The 19,069-nt window shown below is 38.2% G+C and overlaps 1 protein-coding gene across 1 annotated transcript in view; it reads left to right on the top strand.

The window, feature by feature from the left end:
• Lpp (LIM domain containing preferred translocation partner in lipoma) overlaps positions 1–19,069 on the top strand; it is a 633,514-nt gene that overhangs the window by 464,677 nt on the left and 149,768 nt on the right. Inside the window, exon 8 of the mRNA XM_026389376.2 lies at positions 14,138–14,264. Within this exon, the coding sequence (XP_026245161.2) occupies positions 14,138–14,264 (127 nt within the window). The remainder of the gene's footprint in view (positions 1–14,137; positions 14,265–19,069) is intronic.

The following is a 19,069-nucleotide window of genomic DNA, read 5'->3' as shown; positions in this document are numbered from 1 at the left end:
GGCCCAGAGAGGTGATATGATTGTCTATATAGCATTCAGCAAACTGGCAAAGAGGAACCTAGAACTCAATAATGGCCAGACAGCTCTGTCCTCAGGTTCTATGTATTTTTCTTGTTGGGAAAAAAAAAAGAAAAATAAATTCTTGACTTCTAATTGCTACCTATAATTATTAAATCACAGAGTCAGTAAAGCACATTGATTTCTTTCAGTCTGGCTTTTATGATAATGTTGATGCTGCATAATGGTGCCTTGTCCCCCCTGACATGGGTGCCTAAGGAGTGGACGGGGAATACTCCTGGAAGCTCACAGCTAAGCTCTTATGTAAAGACAGCACATGAAAAATACTTTTCATCACTCTCTGGAACACTCAGAAGACTAGAAACCCAGCTTCCATTGTTCTTGTTACCCCTCATACAGCAGAATAACCCATGCAGCAAAATCCCAGGACACCCTATATTCTCCACCCTGGCCTTCCTCTGAGCATTGAGTTGTTGCTATCAGAAACCACTGTAATCACTTGAAGCCTCATTTTCTTCAGCCTCTCATTAAAGTAATCACTTATTGAGATTAGCAACAAGAAGCATTCATTCCAGCCAGTAACGTCTGCCTGAGTCTAGAGCAGCTGACCTGCTGTGCCAGGCTCCTGGAATGATCTGCTGACCATGGCCCTGGGCCCCCTCATGTCTGCATTGACTATAGCAGCAGACAGTTCCCTCACCTACACGAAATATTACAGACATCTTCATTCAAAGCATGATGAGTCAAACAAAAAGGAACGTGGAGGCAGCTAAGAGCTGTGGGCCTGAAAGGAAAGTTGCTGCCACCTTGATTGTGCATGCCTCTTCAAGTCTTCACCAAGGATGCTATTTTTGTTCCTTTTCTATATGTCCAAATTCTACCTTTGTCCAAGATCTAGTTCAAAGACACCTTCTCCTGTGTTCGTCCTTTTCAGTACACAACTGTAATATCTCCCCTCTGTGTTCTGAGAGCACACGATTATTTTGCATTGTTCTATCTATGTCTAGTTTTTCCTACTGTATCTCCTAGAGATCATACATCTCATTAGTTTCTTCACCATAGCACTTAGTGAAAGCACTTGGGATGAATGTGTTCTTGACAACCATCACCTTGGTTATATTTAGTTTAGTGTCGATTAGAGGCTTGCTGAGTTGCATCGTATAAGTGAAACAATGTGATCCTTCACATGCTTGTTGTACTATATCATCAGTTACTTGCTTTTCTCCAAAAGCCTCTCTTTATAGTCAAGAAACATTAGCATCTGAGTCCCTGACATTAAGCATTGTCAGGAGGGTTAAAGTGCTGCCGAATGACCCGGGTCACTGCATTATATTTCTTGATTAGAAAAAGGATAAAACCAGTAATAACTTGCTTTCCAGTTGTTACTAAGCCAGGTAGAATTATGGAGATGGTGAAACATATAAAGTTTTTGATGATCTTTATGGTGGTATTATAATAATAATTCTGCATATTTACAATACTTAATTACATCAGATGCATTTAATTCTGATTGCAGTGACACCTTGGATTCTGTCCTTCCTAGTCTCCATGAAGTTGGGAAGCAGTTTCTAGAATCAGTGTGGTTGGGGATAAATCCTAGCTCCTTCTCATACCAGCTCCGTGACCTTGAGCATGTTATTTAGTTTCTGTGATCACAACGTCCTCATCTACAAAGTGCAGTAGCAAAAGTTCTCATCCTTTTGACTTACTTCAAAGGTTAAAGGAGATTAGTGCATGAAGAGAGTAGTAGCTCCATAAATATAATTATTGCAACCCCCAGGCATTGTATAAGGCCTCTGATGAAGAAAATTCTCTCCATATATGAGGTATTTTTCTTTCAAAGTCATGTTACTAGGCAATAGTCACTGAAACAAAAGGGCAGAGGACATATTGAGGCCCGTCTGATTCTTAGAGCTTTGAACTCACCTGTGTAACAACAAGAAAGCCATGGGGGCTTCATAGAATGAAGAGAAACACCCATTGTTAGTCGAGGAAAAGGAAACTTAAACAGAGATGGCCTCAGCACTGCCTGAAGAATTCTCTGTGGGCCACATCTGTTTGTGCCAGCTGTTGTCAGTCTGTGCAGGCTCGCCGAGAATAACAGCAGTGATTTTCACTTTATAGCAACTTCCATCTCAGGATCTCAGAAGGCTGCATAAATGTAGATTTGGGCTCCCAACATTTTTTGCCAAGAATGAGCATACTTTACAGAACATCCAGAATGTGTCACTGTTCTGAGTGAAGCTTCCACGGTGGAAACAGGATTAAACTAGTTTTGAATTAGATTTGCTTTCTTGATCTGAGCTTTCTTGATTTTACCCATCATTTTCTAGATGACCTTGAATAACTCAGTTCCTCTTCTTGCCTCTGTTTTCTCACTCCACTGGTTTCTGTTTCTGATAATCCACATAGTGAAAGGGGTCTAGAGCTGCCTCCACATTTTAAAGAGACCTTAGTTCTTATAGAATATGGTCTTAGTCTTTGATTCCTGGTTAGCCCAGAACCCAGAAGAAAAATGTATCCCTTGAGTCCCTGGTAAACTGCACCATCTTTTAGTGTTTCTGTATGAAAGAATATGAAAGCCTGTTACTTGTTTTTCCCTTTGCCCACCTCCAGGGAAAGTACTCTTCATTATTTTATTCTACCATTTCAGGAATTAACCTTAACCCTCCAGTTTGTGTCTGATATTGATAAAGGAAATAATCTTTTGAAGAACATTCTACCATTTGGCTGAGTCATCAGTGGAGACATCAAAAATGGACACATGTTTCAATGTTTTGTCTCATACCATCTGCATCAGGGTGACCTGGGGTGCTCCTTCCATCCTTGGTTGCCATCTTTGAGCACAGAGGAAATAGATCATGAAAGTTGTACTTGTTTTTAAGAAAATTTCCTTTGATGGTTCAAGATTTGGTAGAATATGATTAAATTCTCTAAAAATAAGTAGGTAAGCTATAAAATATCACTGGAAAAAAATGCAGATGAGTTGTGGTCAAACATGATGTTTTGGATTGAAATTGCAGATTCTCCACTTTATCAAGATGATCTTCATACATCTGTTTTCTCATTTGTAAAATCGGTACAGTAACTACCTGATAAGGCTGCTCAGGTGATTAAATGAGTTGATTAATGTAAAATGTTTTGAACATTGCTTGGCACCTAATAAACACTCAGTGTACCTTTATTATTTTCATTTTCATAAAGTATAAATCAATAAATATATAAATGAAACACTAATGCATTTCCCCCTGTCAGAATTTGTGAAAAACCATAAGAAAGTCCTTTAATAGGAATAGTATTATTTTAATTGTGTTTATGATTCATTCGAAATAATAAATGTTGCTAGTCATTAGATTCAATTTTGGAGAACGGTCTTTCTTCCCCTCTGCTTCAGTGCTGATGAATGATACTAAGTCATTTATGTTCTCTCATCCACTTTCCTACCACATTTGAAAGAAAACCACAGCTCAAACCTGACAGGCTGCTTGTGAGCATTTAATACAAATAATCATGAGCCACTGTTAAATCTAGCATGGGTCATGTACCATCTCAGGTGTTGCTCACAATGGCTCTGAAACAAAGCCATCCATCCTCTCTCACCTGCCTGACCGCCCCCACCCCACCCCTTTATGTGAAGACTCTAATGCTAAGGTAAGTTTTTTAAAACTTGTAAAATGTTGAACCAAGTTATTCTGTCTCCAAAGCCCACACTTTCTCCATTACACCACAATCAGTGTTTGTGAAAGTAAAAGGGCCACGTTAGTCTCCAACCTCTGATATAATTAGCATCACGCTTTAATCAGTGAGGTTGACTGCCTTGATTAACCTTTATGATAGATCATGTAAGTTTCATATTTCTAAATGAATATATAGAGGCATCTGTAAATTAGTAGAAAAACACTGAGCTTGGATCAGAAGACTCGTGTTTAACTCCTGGCTCTGCCACTTGGATTTTGGCTAAGTCATTTGACACATAGTTGCTTAACAAGCCACTAGCTTGGTTTGTTTCTTTGTACCAAAAAAAGGAGAGAGAAGAAAGAAAAATAAACAATAATATCATGCTTTGGAGTTTATTATACTGTAAATAATCTAGTATTTGTGAGTATTGCATTGAGCTCCTTGTAGACTCTAAAGGAGCAAAGAAATGTGAAAGATTTTAAATTCTGTGATGGACTAGAAAGCTGTTTTAGCGCCTCTGATTTTTTTTTTTTTTTTTTTTTTTGCAGGAGAGAGTTAAACCCAATGTACTTAACAACTCTGAGCCACATCCCCAGACATTTTACTTTATTTAATTTTTTTTTTTTTTGAGACAGGTCTTGCTAAGTTGTTTAGGGCTTCACTAAGTTCCTGAGGCTGGTGTTGAACTTGCAATGTTCCTGCCTTAGCCTCCTGAGCAACAGAGATACAGGCACATACCACCAAGCCCAGTAGCTCCTCTGTAAATTCTACCCCTCCTCCAAGTCCTGATTCAAGCCCCTTATCATTTTGACATGTTTTTGGTATAGTCCAGCCCATCAGGACTTCTCTCTCCTCTGAATCCATATCATTTGGTGATATATTTGCATAAGATTCATACAGCAGGATGTATCTCTAAGGATAAAATTAATTTCTAAATCAGCATAGAAATAAATAGGGTTCATGGACCATCCCATTTAACTCATGAGATAAAACCTACTGATCCCATTTTATGATTGAAGCAACTAACACTTAGTGAAATAAAATCTTTCCCTGAGCCACACGATTTGTGAGTAGTGGACATGGGATTTGAACATTAGCAAGGAGAATCCAGAACATGGACACAAGCATCTTAGTCGTTCTGATTATTATTCACATTTGTTTTTTCACTTTGTTCCTTTACTTCTCCCTCGTATGCCTTGATTTCCTGACTGGATTACAAATTTCTTAAACTAGATGCATCTCATTCATTTTGATGAGAGCCTTAACACCCAATTAATTACTAGTATTTGTGGATAATTTAATCTAGATCTAACCAAAGGCTGCAGTTTGCTGCACTGCTTGAATGAATAAGGACTTTGGACTGTTTCCTCTTTGCCTGTAGCTGGATACTGAACTTCCCACCATGTTGAGCTACTTTGATTTGATTTTCACAGGTTAAACAAAAAGTCCCTTTTCTGTTATTCTCACTTAGTCACCTTGCCTGCCTCCCTGCCCAGGTCTAGAAATCCAGTGTGGTCAGTGTGTCTGTCAGAGGGTAGACTTGTTAGCTGAGGGTGGCATTATTATTGAACAAAACACATGCCCTTTCTTTGCATTTCAGGTGTCTTGAGTCTCTGAGCAAGAACCCCTTTGACTCAAATGAAAACCACCTTGTGTTAGGTGATTTATGGGGAGTTAACCATTTGTTTGCTGGTGTGCATTTCCCACGAAAATCTCAAAAACAGAAATTTACCTCAGCCATGGAAAGTGATGTGCCAAGCATCATATTTGCATATTAAAACTGAAAATTGATTTGCATGTTATTTCAGTGTCTTGTGTCACGTTCAGGCATCTGTCAATCCCACTAGATAGAAACAGCTTGTACAGTAGGAAAGTATTTCTGTGCATATAGACTGAAAATCTAGGTGCCTTCATTTTTTTCAATTCATTTGCACTTTGGGTTCTCCATTCTCTCCTGGCATCATGCTAGAAATACTAAGAACCTTGTGTTTTCAAAAGTGTGCTTGTTATTTTCTGTGAGAATCCACTTTTTACTATGTTCTATTTAAATCATTTAAAAATCTTATAAAGAAAAAATAAATTACTCATAATCCCACCATCCTGACATAAGCTTCATTAACATTTTGGTATATTTCCTTCTAGTATCTGATTTTTTATACTCACATATAGGCACTCTTACAGATAAATTTTTCTACATTTGAAATTATCGGATGTACTATTTTAATATGCTCCTGTTTTCTTAACGTCCTAATAGCAAGAATTATGAGACAATAAATAATTTGTAATAAGGGACTGGGAAACCAACTTTTTTACCAGACCAGGGGTATTGAACCATGGTCCAGGCTGGAAACACTATGGGAAGCACTACATTTTTTTCTGAAAAGTCTTTTTCAGAGCCCTTTGTTAATGGTGTAGCTTTGGGATGCAGAGCTTTTCTATGGAACAATGAGTGGTGACATCTTTCTTCCTAGCATTGGCACAGCTAGCCCTTGCATTGTTCCAGACAAGCAAATAAAGATGGAGCATCTTCCCAGGGAAAGTCACTGCCAGATACCAGTGGAGAGCAGCAAACACTAAAACATGGTTTAGTTTGAAAGCAACCAAGTTCATTGCATTTGTCAAACATTTATATCATTGCTCTGGTTGAGATGAAGCCAACCAATGGGAGCAGCATCTTGTAACTCACCTACCTTTGTTAACATCAAATCCCTTTTACATAACATGCATAAAGCCTAATTAATGAGTTTAGCCACAGTATTCTTAAAACAGCTTCTTTTAGCCTCCCATAGAGCTAGTTGAGAAAGATCTTCTTACTCTACAGAAGCAACCTGCTTTCTCTTTAAGGAGAACCCCTTGGAGGTTCAGAGCAGGAAGCAGGGAAGTAAATACTGTGAATCAGGTCAGCAAGAGGATTATCTCTGACCTTGAAGATCTGGGGATCCTGCTTCTCCCCTTTCCTGCTTCTTGTCTACCAGGACAGGTAACATCAGTCCTTGTGCCTTGTCTGCCTGGAGCTCATCCAGACAAGGAAGCACGAGGGAGGCTGCTCTGCTCTGAATGGCCATGGGGCTTACGTCATTACTTTATGTTTTGGTGCCAAAGGCTAGGATGTAGAAAGGTGAACAATTTGAAGGGCCAGCAAAGCATACATTCACCAAATGTCATGTATTTCAAGATTTATCGTTGAAAGTACTCAGTGATTACATCACTTGCTAGAGCATGGATTAATGTGAAACTCGGGCATGCTACACTGAAGTACTTTATTAGCAGATAGGAAATTGGAGAGTTGCTGGAGACAACCTATTCTGCAAATATTCCACTTTCAAAAAGAAAATCACCTTTGTTAGTGGTTTCTACCAGTCTCTCCTGGTAATTACAATTGCCATTTATTTGATGTTTAATATTTTACAATGCTTCTGAATATGAATTAGATATTATTATCCTTTAGCTTAAAAATGAGAAAATCAATAATAGAAAAGCAGATCCTTAGTAATAACATAAAGGGTATCTAGACAGGAGGACTAAGAGCTGGCATACTCCAAGCCCCAGCACTCTTGAAGCTACCTTGAATATAGAGGTGGAGGGGTAGGTGTGAAGAGAGTCTGGCTCCCTTCAGCCCAGCCTAGAGCACCATAAGGCCTTGTTGTGCAAATACAAAGCCCCCTCAGTCAAAAGTTAGTAACTTCTTAGCAACTCCATCTTGCTGAAATTCAGAATCCTCAGTCCTTGCCCATTACTGCAAATTTGGCTTAAGAAAGAAGATTTCGAACCATCAAGCATGACATGAGAAAAGGAAGATGAGACCCTTAGAGGTTATAAGAAAAACAAGCTTTTGAAAGTGGAAGGCTGACTGGGAATGGGTTTCACATCTAGACTCAAACTTTTTAATTTCTGAGTCTTCCTCTTCGTGTGCATACCATTCATCTTTCAGGAAAATAGAATTTCTGAACAGAAGAACCAAAAGCATGCTTTCCTGCCCCTATAAGGCTGTGACGGATATGAATTTATGTGCTGTTAGCAAACAGGCAGTTTTCTCTTTTTCCTACCTGCTGACTGACTTCTCTGAGGCTCATGCCTTTTAACCTGAAACAGAACAGGTGTCCATCAAATCATCTGTGTTGGCCAGAAGGGGTGCTTTTCCCATTTACACAGTGAGACGTTGAGATTAGAGTATGATATTCAGTGAGAGAAAGTAGAAGCAGCCACAGAAAATTGCAAACTGCAAACTTGACACAGCTAAATGGGCGGTGGGGAGAACGAAAATATCAGAAATATATATTTTTTTTCTGGCAGGCTTTCAGCTCTAAAATGGGGCTAATTCTACCTTTTGAAAAGAAGATAATTTCAATGCTTCTTTTTTCAAGAACATGTAATTGAAGTCATTTTGCCTCTGAGAGAAGGAACCTCTTGTACATCATTACAAATGGACAAGAAAAATGAGCATCTCTGGTACCCAGAGTGGTAGAGTATTCATTATCATGTAATCTTCCTGAATATTTTGGCTGCCTTTTCTTCATGTTATCTGTTTAGGCGGTATTTTTCTGGTAAGGTTCAGATTTGCAGTAAGTTCAAGTTATCTAGCACTATGGAACTAAGAAATCAACAGTAAGAAAAAGTGACCCCCAACAAGGCCACTGTCAGAGTAACTGGGCTGGCTGCAGGTGTGGGGTAGCCATTTTATAATGGATCCTTTAGTACATATGTTGAAAGAGTTGAATTGTGACAGATTCAAGGTAGTGAGGTATTCTGGGAGTCTTGGCTGTTTACCAGGCTTCCTTTTTTCTTTAGAAAGTTTAATGGGATTTTTGCTTCTCCACCAAAGGAAGAACATGGTAGCATCAGGTGGCTAACCTTTATATGTTCTTGATTTCATAAGACAAGTGTAGCGAAAGTTCAGTAGGCTGCAGAAACCTCATGATCTGCCCGCGGCTTACTCAGATTCAGAATGCTGAATGAAGTTCTGGGTGTTTCAGAAGATGCTGACAAGTGACTTACGTCCCCTTATAAATGGAAATCTCTGTAATAATGAGGTTTCCACTTACTCAGTGTGTCTGTTTTTATAGACTACAAAGTATCCATGAATATAAATATCTGTGATTTCACTCTAAAGTTCAGTAATGATATGTGCTCTGCAGATTATGGGCATACAAATATGATAGAGTAGAATCAAAGGACTCTTTGAAAATATCATTTTACACAGTGAAGAAACTGAGGCCCAGGAAATGGAAGTGATTTGATCAAAGTCACTGGGCAAGTTAAAGGCAAAAGTAAGATGAAAGTGATTCTCAATAGTCAGGTCTTCTGTAACCATGTAGAAATACACAAATCACTTACATCCTATGTAAGAATGCATAAAACACTTCAAACACCACAAAGTGTTGTAGAAATATGATGGGTATTGCTATTCACGTTATTTTTAATCTGGTGGAATTTCTTTGTTCACCAAGGATTCCATTCATGTATATATTTTTATTTTTGTAGAAATTATTTCCCATTAACACAGTCCCACATGTGACTGCAAATTGGGCATTATATTAAGTATTTCTTTGAATGACAATCTCCTAGGTTTGTAACAAGGAAGAAGGAATGGCAAAGAATTGCTTGCAGATACTTGGATGTTTTGTATCTAAGAAAAAAAAATTGTAGAAAAAAGAAAATATAGAAACATATATAGAAAATAAAAATCACTTTTCCATGTCTTTCACTCATTAGCTTCTGAGCATGTTTATTTTCAATCTCCCTCATGAAATAGTTTAAGGCAGGTCACCTGGTGAGTGGATGGCTTTCCTCCTTGTGGTAACTTGGGGCCCAAGCTCCCTCCTTCTTGTGCCTCACATGGCCACCTCTAACTGCAATAGGGAAGGAAAGCTGTAGTCTAGCTGCGTGCCCAGAAAGGAGAGGAAAGAAGTTGTGTTTAGTTCAGAAGTATCTGCCATACGAAGTAAATATTCAGAGACCTTTTTAAGTCTGTTAGCCATTCAATTGCTGAGTAATACCACAATGTCTGGTTGCATTTTTAAATGGCCTTGGTGTTGGAAGATATTTGCCAGTCTACTTCTTTACTAAAGGCAACCACCATTTCAAAATCTTCTGATGATCTTCTATTACCTAAAACACAGTCTTGACATTGATCAAAGTCCACATTCCATACTCTATCCTGGTTCTGCTTCTCCTCTGTTTTCCTAACAGCTTTGCTGATATGTATGATCCTTTATAATAACTGTTTTGGACATCACTTTCTATCTTTTCTCCTTCCTTTCCCCTCCCTTTGCTTTTCCCATCTCATAGCACACAGGAATCTATTCCTGTGTCTTAGTGCTTGCAAATGTTTTTGTAATTCTCTTTTTTCACATCCTTTTCTTCTTAAACTGTGTTTTGTTAGAGGTAGAAACTCTTAATATTTTTTTTTTTTATTACCAGTTCCTGGCAATCTCTTAGGAAGAAAACGTTAAGAAAATTTTGAAGGAGTCCTCAGAAATCTATTACTTCATAACTCACCTGTGGATTATATAATGTTACTTTGTTTTTACTAAGGGGTCCAGATATTTCAAAGAACATACATATTAGTGATTAATATCAGTACTTGAATGTCTTTTTCTTAGAAGAAAAGACGAAAGGTTTTGTTTATATTTTTTCACAAGATCTGTCGAGCAGTGGCCCTCCAAGAGCAAGATGCAAATAATGGCATCTGAACCCTAAGGCCTTGCAGTGCCACAGAAATATGCCCCACTTGGCAAACCCCAATTTCATTCAGGGTTCTGCCACTTCTCAGCAGTGGTACCTCACACAGGGTCACTTACTTATCTTTTTGAGCCTCAATTTCCTCATCCTTAAAACAGGATCTCATACCATACATGGCTGCCATTTGTGCATTTGAGAGTGTATGCATTTGAAAGTAGGAACCTTGAAAAGGGACATGAACATGTGAGGAAGTATCATGCCACAGAGAATATTTTGCTGCTACTACTCACACTTTGGCTCTTGACGGAATATAGAAGAAAATAATGCACATCATCCCTTTCCAGTGCCCCACCACAATTTTCAAGTGTGCTTTATTGCTTATCCACGACACTAAAAGTTGTTTACTAATCGATAAGCTGGCAGAGTTGTTCATTTTCTTAGGATACGATAGTCCTGAGCACAACTAGAGGAGAGAAATTGGAGGGGAGTCTGTTTATCCAAATGAGGCAAAGACTAGATTACTCCTGTCAGGATTGAATACTGAAAGGCCTAGGCCATCTTTCTTGCTGTGAGAAACAACTCTTGTACAAGACAAGACCTTGTATTTTTCCCAGTATTTATCCCCAGGTGGTAAGGATTAAGCACTAGGTAATGGAGGAAGGGAGTCCAATAGACACATAAAGTTCAAAAGCACTAAGAAATGATCTTTTGAGGCCTTTCCTCACAGAAATATCAGTAATCCATGATTAATATTACAGGTGGTCTCTAGCCTCCCCTGGGTCTACTTAGAATTTCTCTACTTTTTGTGGTGTAAAGGTGGTATGTGTTCAGTAGAAACCAAATTCATATTTGGAATTTTGATCTTTTTCTGGGCTGCTGATAAGCAGTGGGATGCTCTCTGAAGATGCCAGGCAAAGGTGACAAGCTACAGCTCCCACTCAGCCACTGGTCACGGGGTTAAATGCCGGCACTCTGCAGCTCCCTGTGAGGCTGAGCTGTGAGACTGAGCTGTGAGGCTCAGTTAGCTACATTAAAGGCATCTTTGACTTTCGGTGTTTTCAACTTACAGCGGATTTTTCAGCACATTCCCCCATCATAATTCAGAATGGCATCTGTATACCAAAGTAGAATCTAAAAAATAAAAAGTCTTTTCAAGTTTATTATTTCAGAAAACGTACAGCAAAGAAATAAGGAGAGATATTCCAAGAATCAAAGGAATGGCGCATTTTTCTTTTTAATCTGTAAAACACTGACAAAGAAAATACTTTAAATTTGACTTCCACTTGAAATGTATGTACTAAGGGGTACAGTCTGAATTTCTGGCTTAGATTTATAGATGACATGTTCACTTTCCTGTTACTATTGAAAGACAATGACATATGTCTTTGACAATAATATATTGTGTCCATTCCTTGTGGGTCTCCCCTATGTCTGGAAGCAGAAATTATGAGGTGCTCTGTAATAATTGTTGACTTAATTAAAATAGTCAGCACCATTGTTATTAGAGGTAAGATTTTGTACTTTGCTAGAATTGTTCTATAGGAAGCAGTGTTTGATTAGGGGTGGGGGAGGGGGGAGCCATGGCATTTTGAAAAGTTTATTAATACTGGAAAGTCACTCATCCAATGTTCATGGGGTTGCAGTTCTCCCTTTATTGCAAGCCTGGTCACTGGTCACTTTCATGTCCAAGTTTTCAGTTTTGCTTCCTGAACTGGGATAATGCCCTCTCAGAGACAGGTTGGAAGATTCAAGGAGTGCCTCTTCATTGCAACAATCTAAAAGTAGCTAAGCCCTCTATTGCATGAGATGCAGGCTATCCCAGTCTATTTCTCACAAACACTGTGGGGTGCATTGGCAAACTCTTTGCACAGAAGGGAACCTGAAGTTATATGAGATTCATAAGACTACCTAAGGACTCCAAGTTGTGTTATAGCCAAGTCTCTCTCCAGCTATAATAAGCCATGTAATATACCCTTTACTCTGTCTGACTGCAAATTCCCGTCTGGATGTGGTCTCAGAGCCCTACTATTCACTCTACACCCAGGACAGAACTTTCTATATTTGATTATATCATCCCTCTAATAAAAACCCTTATCAGAGTTTCTTCTGTTCTGGATGTTCCTGAGAACATCCAGATACATTCCTTGTAGTTTGTGAACTACTTAAAGTCTTAAGCAAATTCTCTGTGTTTTCATAAATACCATGTTTTTTTTTTTTTTTTTGCCAAAAGAGGAATAGCTCAGCAGATTTTGAGAGTTGTACCTGGTGTCACCTGTGGGCTCACAGTCCTTGAGAAGCTCTAAACACCTCAAGTGTGCCAAGGCAGCAGTGAGCCCCCACTTCCTCTCTTCCCGCCCTTCAGACTGAAACACTGAACCACTTGTACTTCTTTGTACTCACAGGTTGCTTGTAACTCTGACCCTTTGCTAGTCAGAATTCCCCACTTGACCTGGGTTGGGAGCATTTTGCATGATTTTGGTGGTATCCGGCAAATCTTATCACTTCAAGCCATCATGGTAATAAAACAAAAGTTCTACTTCATGAAATGCAAAAGTAGAACTACATACTGTAAAATAAATAAATATAGAAATTAAAACTCCCCTAGAATTTCACACCGGGGGTTGGGGGAACCTTTAACAATATGCCCTTTCCGATTTTTTTCATGTCTTTGTATAGATCTGTAATTAGACAAATTATACTCACTTTACAAAAATGGCGTTTCACTTAGCCATCCTATTATGCAATTGAATTTGCTAAGACTCATGCTGTTGTCATCTTCATAGGTTTGTACATAGAAATTTGTATCTAAAATGATCCTTTATGTGATCCATTTAATGGTTAGTTACATTGTTACTTTTTGTTCCTCTCAAATATAGCTCCTGTCATCAGTCTTGGTCATATAATTTTATATACTTATCTGAGTATTTCTAAATAATTTTCCTAGAAGTAGATAGCACATGCAGAATTTAAAGTTTATTAATACTGGAAAGTCACTCATCCAATGTTCATATCTATGTATATGCCCAACAATGTACTCTGCTTCTTATAATTAGTCATGTGTGCTGTTTCTCCCTCCCTCTTGAGTCCAATCATCTCCAGGCAAGCACTGTGCCTACTCTATCTTGGAAATTCCCTACTGCTTGCAGATGTTACACAAAATAGACATTGTAAGAATAAGTGATTAAACAAATAAGCAAAAGAATAAATGTGCGGGTTAAAGAAGTCAGTAGCCCAAATACTAACTGTATTGGGCAGGTAATATTTGCATTTCAGAGGAGCCTAGATCTGCCAAAGAATCAAGATCAAGCCTAGATCAAGTCAAAGAATGAGTCTGGGGAATGGTCCCTTGTGCTGATGTTACCATAAATAGCTCTGTCTTGTTCTTTTGGGGACTCAATTTCCTATCTCACTATGAGGAAATTGATATGATTCTTCAGATCACCTAGTTGTATTTTTTTTGTTACCTGATGCAGGCCAGAGTTTCTTTACATTTTTCCAGTCTCCAATCCAAATTTTCCAATAGTAAAATAAAATTCCAGGGCAATGTTGGGCCCAGCATTCTCTATACATTTCAAGAAATGGAAAATTATTATAGCGAAAAGGCCATAAACAGTGAACATTCTCACATATGTTGAATAAGAATGTCTTACTTAGACATCACACAAATAATTAATACCCTAAGTCTCCAAACAAGCAAAGCTAATTACCTTGGTTGATTCTAGACTTCACCTAAAGGGGCTGTATCCTTTCTGCCTTTCAGGGTGGACACACAGGGTCTATGGGGCCTCCATCTATGCCTCCTTCATTCCGCCCAGAAGATGAGCTCGAGCACCTAACCAAAAAGATGCTATATGACATGGAAAATCCACCTTCGGATGAATACTTTGGTGAGTGGGGTTTAGCGCTGACTTCTAAAGTAAATGTCCTATTCTACTTTTCTTACTAAATAGTGTCATCATCTCTGCTGATAAAGTATTTGAGTCTGGATGCATGAGAGTTGATGTGCACGCACACATCACTGAGTAATTGTGAGGATTGTGTTAGATACTATCATAAATGGGAAACTACTTAATTTGAACTATAATTGCCTTGGTTCTCAGTTTCTTGAGACACACTTTATTTCTTTATTGATGCCAGTGCTAGGAATCTAACTCAGGGTCTTGTGCCTGCTAGACAAGCACTCTACCATTGAGCTACATCCATAGCCCATAAATATGATTTTAAGATTTAACTTTTGACCATTTGTTAGCTATCCATTAGGGAAAACAAATCAGATTTCTGTGTACATTCAAGTTTCTCACTGTTCTAAGAGTCATGTATAGAATATGGAACTGAATGTGATCTCAACTCCATACTCTCAAATCTTTTCCTTGTCCAAATTTAGGTGACGATGTTCCCTTTGTATTTTTAACTTCCTCCTTCCTTAAAACTGCAAATAACTAAGAATAGTTAATTCTTCCAGTCCATTAGTAGAATACAAAATTATGAATTATATGCCAATTACAAGGTACCATGAACACATAATTTGTCAGAGTGGTTGTAATGGTTCAAAAGCATTAAGACAAACACGCAGATAATTACTAGTCTAGTTAAGAAGTGGTAATAGCCATAAGAAGGCCAAGGTCAGATGTTACAAATTTTAAAAGCTCAATCAGGAACATCAGGAATGTTTTAAAAAAGAATTGGTGGCACTTGAACCTGGACCTTTCAAACCAATGTCTCTCAAATTTTCTATGGTAAAGACTATTTTCATTCTCATCTATTGAGACCAATGTTTTTGCAGCATATAATTAAAATTAATTACTAGGAAAATAAATTAAAAATATAAAATACCAAAAAATACAGTGTGAAAAACCAAATTTTATTAAATTTGAGAGATTAAAAAAAATTACGCAAGCTGTTATAGGAGGTTTTAGACACTCATTCTCTGTTTCTTCGCTTGTCTCACCCCAGGATGACAAACATTTCTTAGTCAAACACCCATCTGAGGACCACTTTTTGAGTAGTTGCTTTAAGGACATGTGGAGAAAGACCATTTAGGGTGCAATTTGAGTAAAGGCTCAAAGGTGGGAAAATTGCACAGGGCTTTTGCTTCTTCAAATATTTCCTATTTTCCTGTCTTCCCCCTTGCTTCCTATTTGGGAATATGTAATGAAAGGTAAACTAAGGGCACTGACCCAAAGCCGCATAGTGAATGGAGTGGGAGGAACTGGGATGTGAAAAACATGGCCTTTATATGTATGCAGGTGGCAGTGTAGCTTAGCCAAAGAGCACATGAGTGGGAATACAGAAGTCTGCTTCTAGTCCCTCTGTGCCCATGGCTGGCTAAGCACTATGAGCCTTCCCCTCATCTGCTGGAACCCCATTTCCCACCTTGGTAAGTCAAACATGTACAGCAAATATTCTCTAGCTTTTCTTTCAAAACTAGTAAATTCACTAGAGAATCAGTTATGAATCCAAAGAAGCATAGCAATAAAGATGAACATTAGTTGATGGAGATTGGCACAAATGCATGGATAAGAGTAAAGCACAACAAAAAGCCAAAGGAGGTCTCCAGTTATATGAAAATATACTAAAAGTCTATCATGCTCTTGTCATTACAGTGGGAGGAAGGTATATAAACTTTAAAAAAAGCAAAGCATGTTAAAAATGAAAAATAAGGTCTCTGAATTTGAATAGATTAAGAATGAAAAACTGACTTCCACGTGTATATGCTTCAAATATCATAGCAACAAAATAAATAGCAATGAAGAAAACTGAACATGGACAGTGACTGTATTAATGAAGACTTGTTGAACATTCTGGGTAACAGATAAAAATTACTACCTCTGTGTTCAGGAACTGTCATAGCTCTACTATGTACTATCTTAGAAAACTTGAGCAAATTATTTACTCTCTAAACATTTATTTTTGTTTTATCTATAATATGGAAATAATGTCTATCTTATACTGTTATTGTGAGTAATGAATGAAATATTTATAGAAAGCACTTAGCCAACTTCTTGGCATGTAGAATATGCTCAGTAGTCAAAGTTCTCCAATGCTCTTGAGGCTTGCAGTTTATTTAAGAAAATAAGATATGCCCATTAAAAACCCATCAATAATACTTGATTTAAATTTAAGTTCTTAGCAATAGTAGAACATGTGTCACTAACTGGTAAATAATCATTGCCAAGTGGAGATTACTAACCATGAGGGAAATTTTTTAAAAAAGAAAGATGGCTAACTTTTATTGAGTATTTATGATATAGCAGCACTATTTTATGTACTTCACAGAAATTAACTTTATTTCATCCTTACAGAAAAACAACCCTGAGAAGTAGATGCTGTTATCATTTCCAGATTAGAAAATTAAGGTGCAGAAATATTAAGTATTTTGCAGCTAATAGTTGAAGCAGGACTCTATTAGATTCCAGGCTCAAGGCCTACATCTTTAAAATAGACAGTATAGGAGAAGGGGAGAGTTAGCCAAGCTGCACATTTAAAAAAGAGTTTATGAAGCCAGATGCCATGGCACATGTGACTCAGGAAGCTGAGGCAGGAGGATCACAAGTTCAGAGCCTGCCTCAGCAATTTATGGAGGCCCTAGCAGCTTAGTGATACCCTGTCTCAAAATAAAAAATAAAAAAGGGGTGGAGATGTGGCTCAGTGGTTAAGCACCCATGGGTTCAGTCCCCAGTACCAAAAAAGAAAAAGGTTTATGAGGAGCCTAGCTTCAGATAGATGGAAAGAAAATAAGGGGTAGATACTCTCTTCTAAGAACACAAAATAAACAAAATATAATTTGAGTCAGGTTTGATGAAGGAGAATGTACTTTTGTGGAAAACATCCAAAGACATACACCCTCCAGGGTAATGCTGGGAGCAGACATCAGTCTTAACCTTTAAAATGTGTTTAGATAATTCACAATAGCCAAACTATGGAGCCAGCCTAGGTGTCCATCAACAGATGAATGGATAAAGGAAAGGTGGTATATATATACAATAGAATTTCTCTCAGCCATGAAGAAAAATGAAATTATGTCAGTTGCAGGAAAATGAGTAGAACCTAGAGATCATCATGTTAAGTGAAGTAAGTCGGACTTACTGACCAAGGGTAATATGTTTTCTCTCACATTTAGAAACTAAAGAGAAAAAAAGGAAAAGAAAGGCAGGTCTTGATCTCATAAAAACCAAAGGGAGATCAGTAGCTGAAAGGGACCAAGAGGTGGGAGGTGGGAAGGAAAGGGGAAGTACTGAGAGTGATATTGGCCAAATTATATTGTTCTATTGTACACATGTATGAACAACAACAAATTCGATCATTATAAACAAGTATAGTGCATCAACAACAACAAAAAAGTGGAAAAAATTTTAAAATAAAATAAAAAGTACTTAGAGCCTAATAGGATCTGTGCAGAGTTGTGGTGTTTTATTATAACACAAGACAGAAAATGACAGGTGATTCAATTAAAATGCAGCCAATGTTGTTGGAGGATTCAGAAAAAGAAGAGGAAACATCCAGAAGCAGGAGTGGAAAGGTGTTTATGAAGTTGTTAGCCTCTGAGTCTAACAACTCAGTCTTTAAAATCAAGCAAGTCTTTAGAATTAAGCTAGAAAGTAGGAGGATAGGAGAGAAGTAAACTCATTTTTGATGAGAGGAATTTTGAATACCAAGGAAGAAAACCACTGGAGTGAAATGCCCATGTGGGAAGTAGCAAATTTTGAGGGAAAACATTGGTGAAATAGATCAGGACCGATCTGTAAAAGGCTTTCAAACCCTGGCTGAAGGCTAAGGACTTTATAGTCTATAACAAGTCGTTGCATATTGCTGAGATGCATACCAGGGGGTCTGTCCCATCCATAGTGGTTAAGACCATGGACTCCCAGCCAGAGTGCCTGAGTGGAATACCCACTGTACTTTTACTGGCAACTTAAAGTCTGGAGGCAAAGGACATTTTAGCAGAACCATTATTTACTGTTCCACTCTTTAAATGCTTCCCATAAAATGTCTCTGTGCCTACCACTTTGCTAGGCCATAGTGCAACACACACGCAGAAGCCGTTCCCTCAGGGGCCTCACAGGCTCCTGGGACAGGTGGGAAAGACTCACAAAGATGGGACTTCAGTGTGGATGTCAGCTCTGTGTTGAGTGTGACTTAGGGTGCCACATAGGGATGGAAGAGATGTTCTCTATGTCTGATACATCTGTCTGAAGACAAGAGAAAGAAGATTACTTAGCATTGTGTTGGGTCAGGAGGACTTGACCCAACAGACATGGATAAACTCCTCCTTTGCTCTCTATCTGAATTTCACATTAGGCCTATTTTGGGCTGAAAATAGCATTGCCAACCAAATACCACCCTTTAAAAAAAAAAAAAAAAAAAGCTTCTCCCTCATCTCCCTCACAATACCATCCCAACCCCAACCAAGTCCCATTGCCTATTTTTTTAATCCATCATTTTTATTTAATACTGGAGTTTTCATTGAAACAGGAGCTGATTTGTTGAAGCTTGTTGGGTGCTTTCAGGTCAAAGATCTCTAGCTAGACTACTATATAGTAGCTAGATCTATCTATCTCTACACTAGCTGCTTCAGGGAGTCAGTGGGAATTACTTATAAGTGGTGTCAGTAGAGTAGGCTCCCTCTGGTCATGTCCGTTACTTTCTGTGGCACTGTTTTTTTCCCCCGTAAGTGGAATGATTCATAAATATA

Source organism: Urocitellus parryii, chromosome 2 (assembly GCF_045843805.1).
Source record: "Urocitellus parryii isolate mUroPar1 chromosome 2, mUroPar1.hap1, whole genome shotgun sequence".
Classification (NCBI taxonomy): domain Eukaryota; kingdom Metazoa; phylum Chordata; class Mammalia; order Rodentia; family Sciuridae; genus Urocitellus; species Urocitellus parryii.
The sequence above is the reverse complement of the archived record's forward strand: the minus strand, read 5'-3'. Positions and strand labels throughout refer to the sequence as shown.